The 20,959-nt window shown below is 53.8% G+C and overlaps 1 protein-coding gene across 2 annotated transcripts in view; it reads left to right on the top strand.

Annotated features, from left to right (window-relative positions):
• znf804b (zinc finger protein 804B) overlaps positions 1 to 20,959 on the top strand; it is a 935,803-nt gene that overhangs the window by 699,722 nt on the left and 215,122 nt on the right. For both annotated transcript variants that reach the window (XM_072508669.1, XM_072508670.1), the window contains exon 2: positions 15,576 to 15,719. In XM_072508669.1, coding sequence (XP_072364770.1) covers positions 15,576 to 15,719 — 144 coding nt within the window. The remainder of the gene's footprint in view (positions 1 to 15,575; positions 15,720 to 20,959) is intronic.

Here is a 20,959-nt window from a genome sequence, read left to right as displayed (position 1 = left end):
GCGGAATCCCTTCAGGGTCTCGGCCAGCGCTGGTGGGCTTGGCGCCGTGCCAACCGGCGCCGAAGGTCCTCCGGTGGCAGGCGCGAGTTGGCACATGCGCGGGAGCACCAGCGTGTGCTGGCGTCATTCCAGCGTATGCGCAGGGGGGTTCTTCTCCGCACTGGCCATGGCAGAGGTTGACAGCAGACGGCGCAGAGGGAAAAGTACCCCCACGGCACAGGCCCACCCGCGGATCGGTGGGCCCCAAACGCGGGCCAGGTCACCGTGGGGGCAGCCCTGGGGCCAGCTCCCCCCGCGCACCCCCGAGGACTCTGCAGGCTGCCCCTACAGCCGGGTCCCGCCGGTACGGACCTGGTCTGATTTACGCTGGCAGGACAGGCCGAAAACGGGCCCTTCGCGGGGCGGAGAATCGCCGGCGGCACGATTCCTGCCCCCGCCAAAACCCCGGCGCCGGAGAATTCGGCAGCCGAAGGCGGGCCGGGATTCATGCCACCCCCCGGCGATTTTCCGACCCGGCGGGGGGTCGGAAAATCCCGCCCGAGCTGTTAGGTGAATTGGAAATTCTGAATTCTCCCTCTGTGTATTCTCCCTCTGTGTACCCGAACAGTCACCGGAATGTGGCGACTAGGGATTTTACACAGTAACTTCACTGCAGTGTTAATGTAAGCCTACTGGTGATAAAAAAGATTATGAATATTATAAAAGAAAGATCACTGATGCAAGGTTACTGGGATTAGGCAGGGGTGTTGGACCAAGTAGAATGCTCTTTCAAAGAGTCAGTGCAAACTGGATGGTCCAAATAACCTCCTTCTGCACTGTAAAGATTTCTTGAGTAGAATTCGAAGGGCTGGTGCAGACTCAATGGGCCGAATGGCCTCCTTTTGCACTGTAGGGATTTTATGCTAAAAATCACCTCCTGAATTCTCCAGAACTATGTCAGCATTCACAGGTTCACACAGAGAATTTTCAAAGCCTATAGTTTGAAGCAGATTCTAAAAATAGTCTATCAGTTTCCGAAAAGTTAAGAGAGGTTTGCTGACACTTGAGGCAATTTTCAGTCTTGTTTCCTCCTTAAAAAGAGAAGCCTGGATTTTTAAATCTTCAAACGTCTTGTCCACGACATGCAGCAAAGACGATAAGAAATCACTAACCAGGCGATGTAGGGTCATTTTTATTTGGAAGCAAATACTTCACCACTTCCTGGTAATTTCAAGGTTTGCGGCAAGTTTTCGACATATGGGCAAGCAGGATATACAGCACAGAAACAGGCCTTGTCAGTGTTTATGTTCTATTCGAGTTTCCTCCCATCTTTTCTCATCAAAATCTATTACTGTGGCCCATTATTGCCTTCTCCCTCATATGCATATCACCTTAAATTGCAGCGATACTATTCGCTTCATTCACTCCCTGTGGTAACGAGTTCCACATTCTCACTCCTCTTTGGGTGAAGGAGTTTCTTCGGAATTAGTAGACAATGGTGAGTTCACAGGATTAATTGATGCCTAGGGAAGGATTACAAAACAACATCAAGTTGTAATAGGCTGCATGAATTGTTGTCTCAGTGAAATCATCGTCTCTATTGCATGGCTCCTTCATTGCTGTATTCCCAGCTTTCCACAATGGAATGATCAGCACTTTTTGCTACTTATTCATTTACAATGGATGAGCATGAGATCCATTAATTTTTGTGACCTGCTTCCTTAACATTGCGAATGACTGTATTAATTCTGGCAATTCTACAATTAAATAGCTGCAGCTGATGGTATTTCATAACTCAGAAATTGTGAGGAATTATTAATACATGGTGGATGAATAAGTCATCACTGCACATGGCCCTGCATACAGCATTTTATACAAACCTCTTGAGTGTTGAGTTCTTTGATCATTCTTTCTTCAAACCTTTTCAAACAGACCTATTTCAATTTAATTTGCACAACTGCAACTTTTAAAACATATAATATAATAACAATGGGCGGAGTTTTCCATCCCCAGAATGACTTCCCCGATGGCACAGAGAATCGGGCATCGGGGGAATATCGGGATTGGCGGCCAAAGCTGGTACCCCCAATGGCAGTGGGAATGGGATCCATGCCGCATGCCAGTGGGAGCATGTAAATAAATGCAAATGAGTCTTAATGGGTGGAGGGAGGGCGTGGGCCTGGGAACTGGGGTGGTGTGTTGTAGCTGCCCTGGGGACCTTGGCCTACCTCCAATGCCCACACCGCCCACCAGCAGCCTCCCACCCACCACCCGACATACCCTCTGCTCCTAGCCTAGCCCATCCCTCACATCCTGCAGACAGAGCACCGAAGCAGGTTGGAAAGTTAATGTACAGAGATGTTTATTGTGATATATACATATTGTGATACAACAATATCCTATCCTCTGCACCCGTGCTGTCTAGCTTTCTGACCGTACCGGCGTTAACCCCAGGTGGGTCCCCAGGTGGAACCTCAGGAGTGGATGCGGCCTTCTGCGAATCATGCCCTGTAACCTGGGTCACCTTTAGCGGCTGTCCTCTTGAATAACCGGGCCTGGACGGGCCCGACAGTCTTTTGGGTCTCCCAGGTGGCATGGTGCCACCCTGTTCTGCCCCGCTCCCCTCTCAGGGTGCCTGATGAGGAGGATGCAGCTGGAGCAATCTTTGGGGGCTCTCCCACCACCTGGTGCTGCCAGTACTGGAGGCCCGCTCTCGTCTCGACCAGGGTCTCAATGTCAATGGCCATAGAGCACAGGTCACTCTGTGGCCCACAGCTATCGCCCGTTGTGACTGGGTCAAGCTCTGGAGCGCCACAGCATTGTCCATGTAACCCTGGTTCATGGCTGCCTGTGACAGGGCTGTCCTGTCACCACCTTGGCCACAACCCACACAGAGTGCCCGAGGCCTTGAATATCTTGACCCATGGCCGATATCTTCGCACCCAAGGCCTCCACTGCGGATGCCATCTGTGCAGTGTTGGCCTGGGTGGCACGCACTGTCAGCACAGCCTCCTGGCCCTGCAGGTAGTTGGACTCCTCTAATTATACCTGCAGGCACTGGATGGTTGCGGACAACCCCTCATGCAATCCCTGGCTCTGCTCCTGCATCTCCAACATTGATGGGTCCAGATTGAGGTGAGTATCTCTGGGATGGTGGAGGGTGTTGATGACAAAGTGTGCTCTGGGGTGTCATTGAGCTGCAGCTGTGGGCTTGCAAAGTCAGCAGGTCCTGACTCCTCGCTTAATGAGTCTTGGGGTTGGGGTGAGGGCTGAGGTCGCTGGATGGGCCCACCTCGTCGCCAGGCGGTCCTGCAAGACATAAGACAAGACGCATAGTTTCATCACACTTGGGGGTTGGTGGTGGATGGGGGAGGTGGGGGTGCCACACATGACACAGGGACACCCGCAATCCATCAGGAGCTCATTTGCTTCCCCAATGTTGACCTCCGGCTCGGCGATTGCCCACTCTCTGGCCCCATCGACCAGGTCCAATTCCCTCCGCTCAGCACGGTGAGGGGCCGCAGGTCCAGCGGGCCCCCTCCGGTCTGCTCTCTCTCTCTGTGGCTGCGGGCCGCCTCCTCCTGGTGAACAGTTAATTCACAGTGTGAAACACTCGAACGCGGGCATTACAGGTGTCTATATCTGGTTGCGTATGTGTGCAGGGCACCTGGTCATGGCAGATAGCATGGTTGTTGCCAAGTGGTGCGGGTGGGGCTGGGCCACTTGCTGGCGGGTGTGGTTGAATTTCCCTCTAGGGGTGGTTGGAGAGCTACGGTTGTATGGGACGGGGATGGTGGTGGGCCTGGGGGGGTTGCCTACCCGTGCCCAGTGCTGCCTGCCAGTTCGCCTAGTGGGGGCCACATGGGGGGAGGTCTCTACGTGTGGGACACCGGTGGTGCCAGGGACGTGGGGCTGACTACTCATCCTAGATGCCCTGGGGAGCTGGTGCTGGCCAGCCGTGCTACCTAGTCCCAGGCCGGTTGACGTCCATCGGTGGTATTCGCTCCCCACCCCCATGGAACAAGATACCCTTGCTCTTCTCCACGGGATCCAGCAAGGTCTCAAGCTTTGCGTTGGCAAAATGGGTGCCACTCTACGGGGGTGCCATCGTTTTGGCAGGAATGAGTATGTGTGGGGAGTGGAGTGCTTATATGCAGCTGCAGCTTGTCAGACTCTCGAGTGCCGGTCCTGACCCCAGCGAATTAGATGCCACCATGCATAGGAATTGCAGTAGTTCCACGTGGCGCTGGTTGTCGCCCATTAATGGGTCCTGAATTTCTCGGAACCATCACCGCTTTGTCAACGTAGAACACTCGCGATTCAGTCCCGGCATCGGCACCTAATCTCTCAAACAGAGAATTTCGCCCGATGTTTGTAATTTGCTTCATCAACTTTGTGTGTAAACTTTTAAACACAGATGCAATTTTTAATTAATTGTCCTGCCTTTCTCTGTGTGTCTCAAAACCTGTATTCGAAACCGTTCAATAAAAAGAAATCATCAAGGGCGGGATTTTCCGGTTCCCTCAGCCGTGTGTTTCTTGGCCGTACGCCGTTCGCTGGCGGCGGAACTCTCTCTTCCTGCCGTTTGTGTCAATGGGATTTTCCATTCAAGGCACCCCATGCCTCCGGGAAACCCATTGGCAGGGGTGCACTGCCAGTGAGAAAAGAGAATTTTGGAGGCACAGTGGGCTAAACAGCTGGCTTGCAATGCAGAACAATGCCTGCAGCGCGGGTTCAATTCCCATACCGGCCTCCCCGTACAGGCGCCAGAATATGGCAACCAGGGGCTTTTCACAGTAACTCAGGGAGACCTGATAGAGGTCTACAAAATTATGATGGGCATAGACAGAGTGGATAGTCAGAGGCTTTTTCCCAGGGTAGAGGGGTCAATTACTAGGGGGCATAGGTTTAAGGTGAGAGGGGCAAGGTTTAGAGTAGGTGTACGAGGCAAGTTTTTTACGCAGAGGGTAGTGGGTGCCTGGAACTCGCTACCGGAGGAGGTGGTGGAAGCAGGGACGATAATGACATTTAAGGGGCATCTTGACAAATACATGAATAGGATGGGAATAGAGGGATACGGACCCAGGAAGTGTAGAAGATTGTAGTTTAGTCGGGCAGCATGGTCGGCACGGGCTTGGAGGGCCGAAGGGCCTGTTCCTGTGCTGTACATTTCTTTGTTCTTTGTTCATTGAAGCCTACTTGTGACAATAAGCGATTGTTATTATTATTATATTAGCTGATTTAAGCAATGACTGTATACATCTTTCTTATTCTGGTTAAAATGTCATTTTTAAAAAATGGTAAAGCACAATAATTCCAGCAATGTATTAAAGTTAAATTGTCACCTTTCCTGCTTTTTCTTTATTCAGGATGTAAGGCTGGAAATTGGACTGAGTAGTGCTGCTGGTGCTGGTACTATGAAGGCATCCAAGTGAAATAATGGAGGTCGCAACATATGCCATTTCTGGCACAGTGCATCCTGGCTAACAGGGCACTTGCACAGACAGGCCATATGTGTGCCAGGAACATGCAGAGTGGACCTGTGACATCAAATGGCATTTAACATTGAACTGCAGCACCATTTGGACCATGCAGCTGCAGTTAATGCCATCTCATAATCATTGGCATGAGGGACTCCTCCCCTCTACATTTACTGCAGTTATTGAAAGATTTAAGCATACAAGTTCCAGGTGAAGTGTTTTACTCTTACTTTAGTGAGAGCAGAGTTTGCAAAAGTACAGTGTTGTGTTCTTGGAGGGATTTTGCTCACATTTTGGATTTTCACGGTAGTGATATTAGAGCTCGATAAGAATGTTGGAGGAGTTTTCCACTCGACCAAAAGAAAGCATGCTTAATTTAGGGTGGCTATAGGTGCAGCCTATTACGCTGGAACATAATATGGAAATGGAACCCAGAGAGGGGAAGTAGTACATCGGGGAGGAGGAAAGTGCTCTCAGTAGAAGGCCAGAATTAAAATTATAATGATAGCCATGAAATCATTGTTGATTTTCATGGAACCCATCTGGGTTCACGAATGTACTTTAGAGAAGGAAATCTGCCATCCTTACCTGGTCTGGCCTGCATGTGACTCCAGGGGCGAAATTCTCCGGAAGCGGCGGGATGTCCCCCGACTGGCGCCCAAAACGGCGCAAATCAGACGGGCATCGCGCCGCCCCAAAGGTGTGGAACGCTCCTCATCTTTGGGGGCCGAGCCCCAACCTTGAGGGGCTAGGTCAGCGCCGGACGAATTTCCGCCCCGCCAGCTGGCGGAAAAGTCCTTTGGTGCCCCGCCAGCTGGCGCGGAAATGACATCCCCGGGCGGCGCATGCGTGGGAGCGTCAGCGGCCGCTGACAGTTTCCCACGCATACGCAGTGGATGGAGTCTGTTCTGCCTCCACCATGGTGGAGACCGTGGCGGAGGCGGAAGGGAAAGAGTGCCCCCACGGCACAGGCCCGCCCGCGGATCGGTGGGCCCCCATCGCGGGCCAGGCCACCGCGGGGGCACCCCCCGGGGCCAGATCGGCCCGCGCCCCCCCCCCCCAGGACACCGGAGCCCGCCCGCGCCGCCTTGTCCCGCCAGTAAGGTAGGTGGTTTAATTTACGCCGGCGGGACAGGCATTTTAGCGGCGGGACTTTGGCCCATCCGGGCCGGAGAATCGGGCGGGGGGGCCCGTCAACCGGTGCGGCGCGATTCCCGCCCCCGCCGAATCTCCGGTGCTGGAGACTTCGGCAACCGGCGGGGGCGAGATTCACGCCAGTCCCCGGCGATTCTCCGACCCGGCGGGGGGTCGGAGAATGTCGCCCAGCCTTCCTCAAAAGGAGGACATATGTCACAGAACTATTAAAAATGAAAAAAATCAAGTCAATCTGGAAAGAATGTGAAAAATCCAGATACTTAGGGCTCCCAAGCCTTTGGTCTAACTTTCTTCCATATAATAAATGTCCTTTTAGTTGAACCCTGGGGCGGAATCTTAACAGAATTTGGTACAGTGTCAGGCTAAGACTGAAAACTGGCGTATAACTCCCCAGTTGCACTGACCTGGGGCGACATTCTCCGACTCCCCGCCGGGTCGGAGAATCGCCGGGGGCTGCCGTGAATCCCGCCCCTGCCAGTTGCCGATGTCTCCGGCACCGGATATTCGGTGGGGGCGGGAATCGTGCTGTGCCGGTCGGCGGGCCCCCCCGCTCGATTCTCCGGCCCAGATGGGCCGTAGTCCCGCCGATAAATTGCCTGTCCCGCCGGCGTAAATTAAATCACCTACCTTACCGGAGGGACAAGGCGGCGTGGGCGGGCTCCGGGGTCCAGGGGGGGGCGCGGGGCGATCTGGCCCTGTGGGGTGCCCCCACGGTGGCCTGGCCCGCGATCGGGGCCCACCGATCCGCGGGTGGGCCTGTGCCGTGGGGGCACTCTTTCCCTTCCGCCTCTGCCACGGTCTCCATCATGGCGGAGGCGGAAGAGACTCCCTCCACTGCGCATGCGTGGGAAACTGTAAGCGGCCGCTGACGCTCCCACGCATGCGCGGCCCCGAGATGTCATTTCCGCGCCAGCTGGCGGGGCACACAAAGGCCGTTTCCGCCAGCTGGCGGGGCGGAAATTCCTCCGGCGTCGGCCTAGCCCCTCAATGTTGGGGCTCGGCCCCCAAAGATGCGGAGCATTCCGCACCTTTGGGGCGGCGCGATGCCCGTCTGATTGGCGCCGTTTTGGGCACCAGTCGGCGGACATCGCGCCGTTTCCGGAGAATTTCGCCCCAGTTTTCACACCAGGGGCGAGATTCCCCCTCCACAGAGCATGCGCAGGGATGCCGTGAGCGGCCGCTAACGCTCCCGTGCATACGCCGCCCGGAGATGTCATTTCCGTGCCAGCTGGCGGGGCACCAAAGGCCTTTTCCGCAAGCTGGCGGGGCGGAAATTCATCCGGCGCGGGCCTGGCCCCTTAAGATTGGGGCATGGCCCCCCAAGGTGCATTCCGCACCTTTGGGGCGGCCCGATGCTCGACTGATTTGCGCCGTTTTGGGTGCCAGTCTGCGGACATCGCGCCGATACCGGAGAATTTTGCCCCAGATGTTGAGCAATTTTTAAAAAAAATGATTAGGTGTGGTTTAGGGCGGAGCTTGATCGAGCCGACAACTGGCTCCTCTGAGATTGGGGCGGCCTCTTTAAAGGGCGCCCTTATCAGAACTGAAACCTAACAGCCCCCAGCCTCCAACATGGAGATATCAGGGGTTCCCCCCTCCGCAACATGTCCCCCGCCCGACAATCATCACTGGCATTCCCCCCCCCGGCTCAAACCCCTCACCACAGAAGTAGCACAGGCATCCCCTCCTCCTTCAGTGCATGCTCTCCCCACCACACATAAATGAGCACGCCCTCCCCCCCACCTCCATGTGCTCTCACTAGGGCCTACCACTGGCACTGCCTCGGCACAAGGTGGGATTGCCAGTTTGGCACTGTGCCAACCTGAATGCCAACCTGTGCCGGGGCAGTGCAAGGACAGCGACTGGGCATGTCCCTCGCCCCTCGGGGCGATACTTTCTCTGCGTTCCTGGAGGAATCCCCTCGACTGATTTTGGTTTGGCCAGACCTGTTGTAAATGTCGGCAAAGTGTGAATATATAGTGAGGGGGAACCATGTGGTGGGGGGCCTGTTGATAATATTTAAAGTTATTAAAGTCTATTTAAATGAGGTGTGACATTGCCAGTGAGGGGCTGGGGAAATCAAGAAAGTTGATTCTAAAAGGATTTTGTGCCTGCGTCGCTGATGCCGGACATGGCTAGTGCGAGCTCAAAATCGCCCCCCTGATGGCAAGGCAGCATCCCTTGTCTCCTCAGATATTTCTATCTTCTTTTAATGCAGATCAAGTGAACAATTAGGCCAGGTTCAAACCAATGCGTTGAACTCTGGTAATTCCATCGGTCACAATTGCAATAATGGATTCTGTCTTTGACAATGACTTTTGTATTTCTGCATTTCGACGGGGACCTTGTGCAGGCACCAGAAGCTGATGTCAGTTTTACATAGGATTGACAGGGAACGCTGACAGTTTTGCTGTCATTACAACTACGAAATCCAGTCCATTACTGTACTAAGTCCCGATCATGAAAATAGTTTAGGCCTCACACTAACGTCATTGGACGGGTGAAGCAGATAGTCTGCCCATCAACCAGCAGATTCATGCTCTAATCAAAAACTGTCCTTGTCATCATTATTCTGCATGCTCAATGATTTAGGCAATAGAACATATGCTGTAAATATATTCCGGTGTGATTTTAGTTTATTTGACTATTCATTAAAAAGAAAATGACTTTTAAAGTTAAAATATAGTCAGATGGTGTAATGTTCAATTTACTCATTAAAGATGAAAGGGATTGAATGAAGGAATGGAACAAAACCAGTCGCAAAAAGTAATGAACAGAAGATTTTTCCTTCATTGTCCGACACTTATCACATCTCAAGGCTAGAAAATCTATTCTTGAAAACATGGAGAGTTGGGGCTCAATGATGATGGTGACCTTGAATGTGAATTATCAAAATAACAAGGGCACAAAAACTGCAAAAAATATTATGATCTTTAGTAATCTTGAAACCCCTCCATAAGGTTAGCCTTTAACCTTCTCAACGCTAATGAAAAAAATCCTTTGGGTGAAATTGGCCTTCACCATGGCTGATCAGCTTTACAATTCGAGCTCAGTGTTTCCTGAGCTGAAGATTCACTATAACCTGTTTCACGTTGCGGGTGAAGACTAATTTCACCCTCCGAGCTTCTAAACTCTGTCTTCATAACTGTATTCCTTATCTCTGGCAACGTTCTAGTGTATCTACACTGAATCTTTTCCACTGCATTTATATTCTTCTCAGTGCCTAAAACGTTACACTACTGCAGCATAATAAAAGGATGTGCAAATATTACCTTTTTGTTTGTTTATGTTTAACTGTCAGTACAAAAATAATTATCCTGCTTATTTGTTTATGGCATGACTTACATGTGCTGCAACCTTTAATTATCCACACAGTGGGATACCAAGACTTCATTGACCTTCTATTCCATTTAAAATCTTAGGCAGTTAAAGTGCATTTTCTTTCCTGATTCGTACTTTCAAAATGTATTACTCTGGGCGCAGTTCACCCACAACATGACAAAGGGTGTGATTCAGCCGCCACGTTGCACCCAGCACAGAGCCGGGTAAAACGGGTAAATCCCGTGAGATCCCCAAATCGGTCTCCCCACCATGGTCACGCCGAGTCACCCCACTCGCTCTGCCGGCACAATCTGGATCAAGCTCTCCCAGGGCGTCATCCCAATAACAATATTTATTTAAATACCCAGACGTCATATTCACCCGGTGCCCGAGAGACAACGGCCGGGCTGCCGACACCTCGACCGGGAGCTGTTTAGCACTGGTTCCCACAAATGTGGACCAAGCGCTATGGCACCTTGGGGGTTCTCACATGCAATTGGAGACCCCCAGCTGGTCGGGGACAAGGCAGAGTAGTACCCTGGACTCCCACTGTTATCTAGGCAGCCTGGCAGTGCCAGCCTGGCACCCTTGCAGTGCTAACTTGGGTACTGGGAGCATGATGGTGGGAAAATCTCATCCTATATGCTTTTCTTCACTATGAATTTGCTTTTGTATGCATGGATATGTTAAAAAACAGCCAGATTGGTAGCTGTGGCTCGCAATGATTGGTTGGTCAAATCAACAACAGGGGCGTCATTCTCCGACCCCACCTGCGATCGGGGCCCACCGATCCGCGGGCGGGCCTGTGCCGTGGGGGCACTCTTTCCCTTCCGCCACCACCACGGCCTCCACCATGGCGGAGGCGGAAGAGACTCTCCCCACTGCGCATGCGATGGAAACTGTTGGCGGCCGCCGGCACCGCGAAAATGTCGTCACCTGCACATGCGTGGTTTGCCGGCACCAAACCACGCATACGCGGGTTGCCGTCCTCCCCAAGGCCGCCCCGCAAGAAGATGTCGGATGGATCTTGCGGGGCGGCGAAGGAAAGGAGGTCCTCCTTCAGAAAGGCCGGCCCACCGATCGGTGGGCACCGATCGCAGACCAGACCCCATTTGAGGCCCTCCCCCCGGTCCAGGAACCCCCCCCCCACAGGCCCTTCCCCCAGCGTTCCCGCGCTGTTCCCGTCGGCAGCGACCAGGTGCGGACGGCGCCAGCGGGAACCCGTTGTATTGATTCACCTGAGGAAGGAGCAGTGCTTCTGGAGTAGTACCCTGGACTCCCACTGTTATCTAGGCGATCTGGCCCCGGGGGGGTGCCCCCACGGAGGACTGGCCCGCGATCGGGGCCCACCGATCCGCGGGCGGGCCTGTGCCTTGGGGCACTCTTTCCCTTCTGCCTCCGCTACGGTCTCCACCATGGCGGAGGCAGAAGAGACTCCTTCCAATGCGCATGCGCGGGAATGCCGTCAGCGGCCGCTGACTCTCCCGCGCATGCGCCACCCGGAGATGTCATTTCTGCGCCAGCTGGCGGGGCACCAAAGGCCTTTTCCGCCAGCTGGCGGGGCGGAAATTCGTCCGGCACCGGCCTAGCCCCTCAATGTTGGGGCTCGGCCCCCAAAGATGCGGAGCATTTCGCACCTTTGGGGCGGCGCGATGCCCGTCTGATTTGCGCCGTTTTGGGCGCCAGTCGGTGGACATCGCGCCGTTTCCGGAGGAATTTCTGCCCCGCCAGCTGGTGCGGAAATGACATGTCGGGGCGGCGCATGCGCAGGAGCGTCAGCGGCCGCTGAAAGTTTCCCGCGCATGCGCAGTGGAGGGAGTCTCTTCCGCCTCCGCCATGGTTGAGACCGTGGCGGAGGCGGAAGGGAAAGAGTGCCCCCACGGCACAGGCCCGCCATGGATCGGTGGGCCCTGATCGCGGGCCAAGCCACCGTGGGGGCACCCCCCGGGTCAGATCGATTCCTGCCCCAGCCGAATCTCCGGTGCCAGAAAATTCGGCAACCGGCGCGGGCGGGATTCACGCCAGCCCCCGGCGATTCTCCAACCCGGAGGGGGGTTGGAGAATCCCGCCCCTGGATAGAAATTGTTCCACTAAGCAGGCGCAGCATGGGTTTATTAAAGGCAGGTCATTTGTGACGAATTTAGCGGACTTCTTTGAGGACATTACGAGCGCTGTTGACAAAAGGGAACCGGTAGATGTGGTGTATCTCGGATTCCAGAAGGTATTTGACAAGGTGCCGTACAAAAGGCTGCTGCATAAGATAAAGGTGTTTGGAGTTACAGGTAATGTATTAGCATGGATAGAGGATTAGTTAACTGACAGAAAGCAAAGAGTGAGGATAAATGGGTGTTTTTCTGGTCGGCAATCAGTGGCTTGTGGTTTGCCTCAAGGATCAGTGTTGGGTCCGTTGTTTACAATTTACGTAGATGATCTGGAGTTGGGGACCAAGTGTAATGTGTCAAAGCTAGCAGATGACATTGAAGTGAGTGGTAGAGCCAAGTGTGCAGAGGACACTGAAAGTCTGCAGAGGGATATAGATATATTAAGTGAGTGGGCAAAGGTCTGGCAGATGGAGTCCAATGTTGATAAATGTGAGTTCATCCATTTTTGTAGGAATAACAGCAGAAAGGATTATTGTTTAAATGGTGAAAAATTGCAGCAGGCTGCTGTGCAGAGGGACCTGGGTGTCCTTGTGCATGAATCGGAGGAAGTTGGTTTACAGGTGCAGCAAGTAATTAAGAAGACAAATGGAATGTTGTCCTTCATTGCTAGAAGGATGGAGTTTAAAAGCAGGGAGTTTATATTGCAGCTGTACAGGGTGCTGGTGAGGCCACACCTGGAGTACTGTGTACGTTTTGGTCTCTTTACTTGAGAAAGGATGTACTGGCACTGGAGGGAATGCAGAGGAGATTCACTAGGTTGATTCTGGAGTTGAGAGAATTAGCTTATGAGAAGAGACTGAGTAGACTAGGACTATACCCACTAGAATTTAGAAGAATGAGGGGGGATCTCATAGAAACGTGTAAAACTATGAAGGGAATAGATGGGTTAGAAGCAAGGAAGTTGTTTCCACTGGTGGGTGAAACTAGAATTGGGGCAAAGCTTCAAAATAAGGGGGAGCAGATTTAGGACTGAGTTGAGGAGGAGCTTCTTCACCCAAATGGTCATGAATCTGTGGAATTCCCTGCCCAGTGAAGCAGTTGAAGCTACCTCGTTAAATGTTTTTAAGGCAAAGATAGGTAGATAGGTTTTTGAACAGTAAAGGAATAAAAAGTTACGGTGAGCGGGCGGGTAAGTGGAGCTAAGTCCAGAAAAAGGTCAGCCATGATCTTATTGAATGGTGGAGTAGGCTCGAGAAGCCAGATGGCCTACACCTGCTCCTAGTCTTATGTTCTGTGTTCTTAAACTGAAATGAAACCTTCCCTTGTCACTGCTTGCCCATCAGCAGAAAATGCAGGGAAAAAACAGTCTGTGACTGTCGCACAACCTTACAGCATGTTTCAAACCCAAGTTTGTTGTATCTCAAACAATGTTTGGTGGCCGGGGAGTCAAGGGTCATGTGGGCCAAACAGGAAAGTGGAGTTGAAGCCACAACTCGATAAAACATGATTTTATTGAATAGTGGAGCAGGCTCAAAATGCTGAATGTCCTCCTCCTGCTACTAAATCCTAGTTCCTAAGAATGATTTGCCTTTTTACAGATGCGTGCTGGATATCCTCAATTAACTCAAACCTCTCCAAGTGCCTCTTAATCTTTTCCCTCCAAAACCTTACCCACTATTGACTTGTGTTTCTAAATCCTATTGGACCTCTCGTTTCTAGGACTGTCCTTACGTTCTTTTTTGTGTAGGGTGTCACATTAGCCATTCTCTAATTCCTTGGCACCTCCCCCATATCGAGGGAAGAGTGGAAGAGTAAAGCAAGCTCTTCCACTATCTTCACAGCCTGAGATGCATCTGGACCACATGATTTATCTACTCGAGGTGTAGTCAGCCTTTCTTTCTCTCTCTCACCCTATCCTTTTAACTCTGCTTCTGCTACTATTTTGTCACATTCCTTCTCCTTGGTAAACACCAAAACAAATAACTAATTTAAATATTCTAGACTTGTCATGTGCTTCTAAGCATATGTCACCTTTGCCCCTAACAAGGAGTGAGATAAGCCCTGCAACTTTTTATGGATCCCCAGGTAGCTATGGAAAATAGAGGGCAAAATTCTCCTACCCGCCCCGCCACATTTCTGCCCCGACCGGCCGGCGGGAGTCTCCGTAACACCGGCCGGTCAATGGGGTTTCCCATTGTGGGGCAGCCCCACGCCGTCGGGAAACCCCCGGGCGCCGGCAAAACGGAGACTCCTGCCGGCGGAGAATGACGCCCAGAGACTTTCAATGATATATTCTCAACCTCTTCATATTCGATACTGTCCTAACTGAGGATTGGTTAGCAAATGTTAGCAGTATACAGGGGGCGTTATTGGTTAAAAGGATTTTCTTTGCTGTTTTTCAGAAACTCCCATAAAAAGCTCCTCCACAGCTGAATTAACAATCTTTGGCATTGCTTTAGGTTAATCTATAATTCCAATAACTGCACTTTTTTGCCAAAAGTATGTTGCTTTACATTTCTCTATGTTGAACTTGCTCCGTACTGATTTGCTGACTCTGCTAAACTATCTGTGATCCTCCTGAAATCTGCCATGTGAAATGAAATGAAATGAAATGAAAATTGCTTATTGTCACAAGGAGGCTTCAATGAAGTTACTGTGAAAAGCCCCTCGTCGCCACATTCCGGCGCCTGTTCGGGGAGGCTGGTATAGGAATTGAACCATGCTGCTGGCCTGCGTTGGTCTGCTTTAAAAGCCAGCGATTTAGCCCAGTGTGCTAAACCAGCCCCTCTATTTGATGGTATTCGCCCAATTTCAATAATATTGGTCATGTACTAACATCTGAAAATTTATATAAGATTAAAAACAACTGGAAGTCTCGAGCTATACCAAAAATATAACAAATCAACTGAGGGGGGAAATGACCAAACATCATTACTGATTGCATTGGTTACTATCAAAAAAAGCTCAGAGACATAAATGGATACTGATAATGCTGATGCCGTTTCATTTTATGTTTTTTAGTAATGATGGAGGAATGGGAAAGAAAAAAGAGACATCATTCGCGAGCAGCCCCTACCAGAAATTCCTAGACGCAGCTATACTTATGGTTCATCTGTCCCTCTGAAGGATATCTTTGCCTCCCTCATTCATGAATCATGAATACTTCCCCAAGTGGGAAGCTATAATGCATATCGAACAGCTTTCTCTTCTCTGTGTGCAGAAAGGCACACTAGAACAGAGTGCATTATGGTATATTGTATTGTTGTTCTATTTTATAATGATCCATAGAGGGTTTATTTTCACCTGACATTATCTACAGTAGATCACTTTAGCCACCCTCTATTTGCTCCATTCAAAGACTCCCCAGAGCCAAAAGATGATGATAGACACCAATTTCTCAGTTGGCTTTTCCCTCCAGTTTGAGTGTTCTTGAGAACAGTTGCCACAGAAACCACTTTTTGCTTCGGTCTACATTGTTTCTATCCACGAATGTCTTTGTTGAAAATTATATTATAAGATATTAATTTTATCCCTGTAGGATTATGCTGGAAAGGAGAAGGCCATAGCTAAGGCTCTTGAGGACCTGAAAGCCAATTTCTACTGTGAATTATGTGACAAGCAGTACCACAAACATCAGGAGTTTGACAATCACATAAATTCCTATGACCATGCTCACAAACAGGTAAGTGGAAGTTTGTTCACTTGAGCAGGCAAATGAATTGCCCCTTCGGACGGTGTTGCAGGAAATGGCGGGGAATTGGACATAAGTAGGGTGATCTTTCGAAGGGATGGTGCACACTCGATGGGCCGAATGGTTGCACTGGAGGGATTTTATGATTCTATGATTTATGTTTTTGCACGCAACAGAAGGCAACTTGTGTTAAAGGAGGTTTCTATGAAAAAGCTATTAATTATACAGAGGAATGTCACACTTAATTTGCACCCCACAGATTATTACCTCGGTACTGAATATATTTTAATTGCAGTCATACTGATTGCACATAATTTGTTGGGGGTGGGGAATCAGCTGCTGGTATCTGTTTAAACAACTCCAGGTAAATAAAAGTCATTGCTATGTTATTAAATTTTAACATCTGCTGGCAATTTGTTGCGAATTAATCCTCTGTCAGATTTAGCGACATAGGTATCATACTGTGACCCTTTTAACGTGTGAAAGTTATTAACAAAAATAAGGAATAATAAAGGAAACCAATACAACAATTCTGACCAGTTTAAAACCGAAGAAATATAAGGGTACAAATTTTCAGTCTGAAGGCAATAGCTTATTCAAAATGAATGGATTTATACCTTTGTTAAGATTGCGAAGTGAAGAATTTGATTCAAAAGTGTTAATTGTTTGTGCTATAATATCATTCTTCATAATTTCTATCTTATCAACTGTTATTTAAAGTTTCGATTTCTGCAACCTTCAATTTCGAAGTAACAGCATTTCACTACAGTCTGCTTGCTCAGTTAAGGAGCCAAATGCTTTGAGCACTTCAAGCCATCGCACCGTCCATGAATTACTATCTATCTGGATTTGTGATGGGGGACTGAACAGACATATTGGGCGGGATTCTCCGATCGCCCGCCGGGTCGGAGAATTGCCGAGGGGCAGCGTTAATACCGACCCGCTCGCTCCGACGCCGGCCGCCATATTCTCCGGCAGTCAAAAAATCGCACCGACGGGAATCGCGCCTCGCAGAATGGCGAGAATCGGAGCGACGCAATGGGGCCCGGGAATACTCCAAATCTCCAGCCCGGATGGGCCTAAGTCCCGCCGACGTGACCATAGGTCACGCTGGCGTAAATCAAACAACCTTTTTAACGGGGTCAACCAGTCGTGCTGGCTGACGCTGGCGAGCGCGGAGGTAGGGGGCGGCGTGGGGCGGCCGACGGAGAGGAGACGGCTGTAGGTAGGGGGGGGGGGGTAGCGGGTGTCGATTGAGGGTGCTCCCCAGGGCCGAGGGTGCGTGCCGGTGATCATGGTCGGTGCCAGGTTGGGGGGGGGGGCTGCGTGGGGCGGGGGGAGGGGCTGGGGGGTGTCGTAGCTCGGGGGTGCTGGGGATGGGAGTGCTGGGGATGGGAGTGCCGGGGATGGGAGTGCTGGGGATGAGAGTGGCGGAGAGGGGGGCAAGGGGGGCTCAATATGGGAGTTCCGGGGAGGGGGGTTGCCGGGGATGGGAGTGTCGGGGAGGGGAGGGGCAGGGGATGGGAGTGCCGGGGAGGGGAGGGGCAGGGGATGGGAGTGCCGGGGAGGGGGAGGGCTGGGGATGGGAGTGCTGGGGAAGGGGAGGGGCTGGGGATGCGAGTGCCGTGGAGGGGGGGTGCCGGGAAGGGAGTGCCGGGGAGGGGAGGGGCAGGTGATAGGAGTGCCGGGGAGGGGGAGGGCTGGGAATGGGAGTGCTGGGGAGGGGGGGGGGGGGGTCTGGGGATGCGAGTGCCATGGAGGGGGGTGCCGGGAGGGGAGTGCCGGGGATGGGAGCGGCAGGGGATGGGAGTGCCGGGGAGGGGGTTGCCGGGATGGGGGGGAGGGGCAGGGGATGGGAGTGCCGGGGAGGGGGGGTTGCCGGGGATGGGGGGGGGGGGGGGGCTCGGGATGGGAGTGCCGGGGAGGGGGTGTACCGGGGATGGGAGTTTCGGGGAGGGGAGGGGCAGGGGATGGGAGTGCCAGGGAAGGGGGGGGGGTGCCGGGGATGGGAGTGCTGGGGAGGGGAGTGCAGGGGAGGATTGGGGGGCTGGGGTTGGGAGTGCCAGTGAGAGGGGCGCCGGGGAGGGGGGGTGGGGTTGCCTGGCCTGGTGCCAGCTGGCAACAGTCACGACCATGCAGCCCATGGCACCTGGCTGCGGAGGGGGGTATGGGCAATGATGACATGTCGTCTATCCCTCCCACCTCCACCCCCTGCAGACCGTTATATTTGGGCATCACCCAGTAATGTTGGCCACTGTGGCGGGAGCCCTCTTCTACATGTTGCCCTGTGGGAGCTGGAGCAGGAGCGTGCCAGGGAGGCATCGGAGGCTGCCGCAGAGGAGCGTGCGGCAGAGAGGCAGGTGGCAGCCGCCCAGACTGAAGAGCCGCCCGCCCGACAGGACGAGGAGGAATAGGAGGAGGAGGAGGAGGAGGTGGTGGTGTCACAGCGACGGAGATGCCCGATGAGGCCCCGTGTGTACCGGCGCCACTCTTCGTACCAGGACCTCACGGACCGGGTATGTAGGAGGAGACTCTGGATGAGCCGGGAAACCGTCACCCATATCTGCCACCTGATGGCACATCTGGCACCACGTGGGACTGGGGGAGGACGTCCTCTCCCCGTGGCCATTAAGGTTATGGAGGCCCTGAACCTCTACGCCACGGGGCCGTTCCAGTCACCGAGTGGGGACCTGTCCGGCATCTCGCAGGCATTGGTGCACCGGTGCATCCGTGCAGTGACCGACGCCCTGTATGCCATCGTGGACCGCTACATCCAGTTCCCTGTGGACAGGGCCTGCCAGGATGCCCGGGCAGCGGGATTCGCTGCCGTGGCCAGGATGCCCATGGACCAGGGGGCGATCGGTGAGATGCATATCGCCGTGCGGCCACCAGCGGATAATAGGGCAGTGTTAACGAACAGGAAGGGGTCCTATTCCATGAACATTCAGGTGGTCCGTGACAACCGCATTAGAATCCTGCACGTCTGCGCCTGGTGCCCGGGCAGTGTGCATGACTCGTTCATACTGGCATAATCGTTCATTCCCGCCATGTTCGAGGGAACACGCCCCCCCCCCCCCCCGCCCCGGCTGAGGGGCTGGTTGCTAGGCGACAGGGGTTACCCGTTGCGGTCATGGCTGATGACGCCTATATGGAGGCCACAGACCGACGCGGAGAACCGCTGCAACGATGCCGATGCAGCGACCAGAGGTGTGGTCGAGAGGTGCTTTGGGCTGCTGAAGATGCGCTTCAGGTGCCTGAACCGCTCTGGAGGGGCCCTCCAGTACCCGTCGGAGCGGATCGGCCGCACCGTCCTGCACAACATAGCCCAGCAGAGGGGCCATGTGCTGGAGGCAGAGGAGGGGGAGGGTGAGGAGCAACATGATGAAGGGCAGGCATCCCCAGATGAGGAGGATGGGGGCAATGTACAGGACAGACGGGCTGGACAGGAGGCTGCCCACCGTCACCGGCTGGGCCAGCGGGCATGGGACGGGTTGATAGCCGCACAGTTCACAGACTAGTGGGGGGCGGGAATCGCCGAGTATGGGCACGGACAGCACAGTACGGCACCAGCCCACCACCCTCACCCCACCCACCACCCACCACCCTCACCCGCCCACCACCAACCACCCTCACCCCGCCCACCACCAACCACCCTCACCTCGCCCACCACCAACCGCCCTCACCACACCCACCAACAACCACCCTCACCCCACCCACCACCAACCACCCTCACCCCGCCCACCACCGCATCACCCGCATGCACAACACCCCTCCATTGCACATCCACCTGTGGCACACTGGGCGTGGCTCACGCGGTCGTCAGTGGAAGCGTGTCTATTGCATGCCACGGAGGATGATGACAACCCGCTGTGCGATGAGCTCCGGGCTCTACATCGTTAGACAATGTCTGACTCATGGCCTCAGTAACACCTTCCACCTGGACCGTCCCTGCATGTGGCCTTGACACTGCAGCGCACGATCCCGTCGTCTGCCCGGGAGGGTGGCGAAGGGGACCTGGGGAGGAGCCGGGGGGGGGGGGCACATTCAACTGGGCCAGACGTCCTATCACCCCTCACACACCCACTGGCGCTCACCTCCAACCCCACCCCTGCATGCATCGGACAGAGCACAGAGGCAGCTTCTGTAGGTGTGGAAGTGATTTTAATGACAAACAGCTCATACACGTGCCCGAGCCCCTATAACTAATCTGTGCCCTGCACCCATGCCAACTTACTCAGTGTCTAATTTTCTGGCCTTACGGGCCCTATGACTACGTCTAGGTGATTCCCCAGATGGTGCAGCAGAACTGAGGTGGACTCCTGTGATTCCTGCCTGTGACTAGGGACCTCTTTGGCAGCCGTTTCCGGGGGCGGCCCGGCCTGGATAGGCCAGGCTGCGGCTCGGGCGACTGGGATGGTGAGCTGCCAGCCTGTCCTGCCCGTTGCCCACCAGATGCACCTGGGGCGGAAGGGGGGGAGTCCGAGGTGTCACGGTGTTCCGGGACCTCCCCTGCAGGGGGACCCGGAACGGGCCCCAGCTCTTCCTCCTCCCTCGGGGTGCCCGATGGCCCCCAGGCCTCTACATGGGTCGGAGGTGTGAACGGATCCAGAACCCAACGCCCCCCCGGCACCTGTCGCTGTCAGTCCTGGAGGCCTGCCCTGGTATCAACAAGGGTCTGCAAGTTTGCAGCCATGGAGCTCAGGGAGTTGGCCATCCCTGTCTGCGTCTGGGCGACGCCAGCTAGCACCTGGGCAATGGCGTCAATGCCCTCAGCGATGGCCTGCTGAGACTGGGCCATGGCCTGTTGAGACTGGGCCATGGCCTGCTGAGACTGGACCTGGCCTGCTGAGACTGGGCCATGGCCTGCTGAGACTGGGCCACGGCGTTAAGCGCCAGTGCGATCTGCAGCTGGCTCTGGCTCATGGTTGCCTGTGAGAGGGCAGCCATGTCCTGGGCCACAGACTCCACCTGCACGGAAAGCCCCAGGCCTTGCATACTGCTCCCCATGTCTGACACCGTCGCCCCCATTGCCTCCACCGCAGATGCCACCCGTGCGGTGTCGGCCTGGGTGGCACGCATGACCGGCACCACTCCCTGCTCTTGCTCGTCTGCTGCTGCCACAAGCCAGCCGTCACCCCCTTCGATCGTCCCTGGGTCCGTGACTGCATCGGGTCTATGGGTGGGTGTGGTAATTCCAGGAACCCGGGATCCGTTTGGCGGCTGAAAGTTGC

This window comes from Scyliorhinus torazame, chromosome 6, assembly GCF_047496885.1.
Source record: "Scyliorhinus torazame isolate Kashiwa2021f chromosome 6, sScyTor2.1, whole genome shotgun sequence".
NCBI classification, from domain to species: Eukaryota; Metazoa; Chordata; class Chondrichthyes; order Carcharhiniformes; family Scyliorhinidae; genus Scyliorhinus; species Scyliorhinus torazame.
This window is presented reverse-complemented; position numbering and strand designations above follow the sequence as displayed.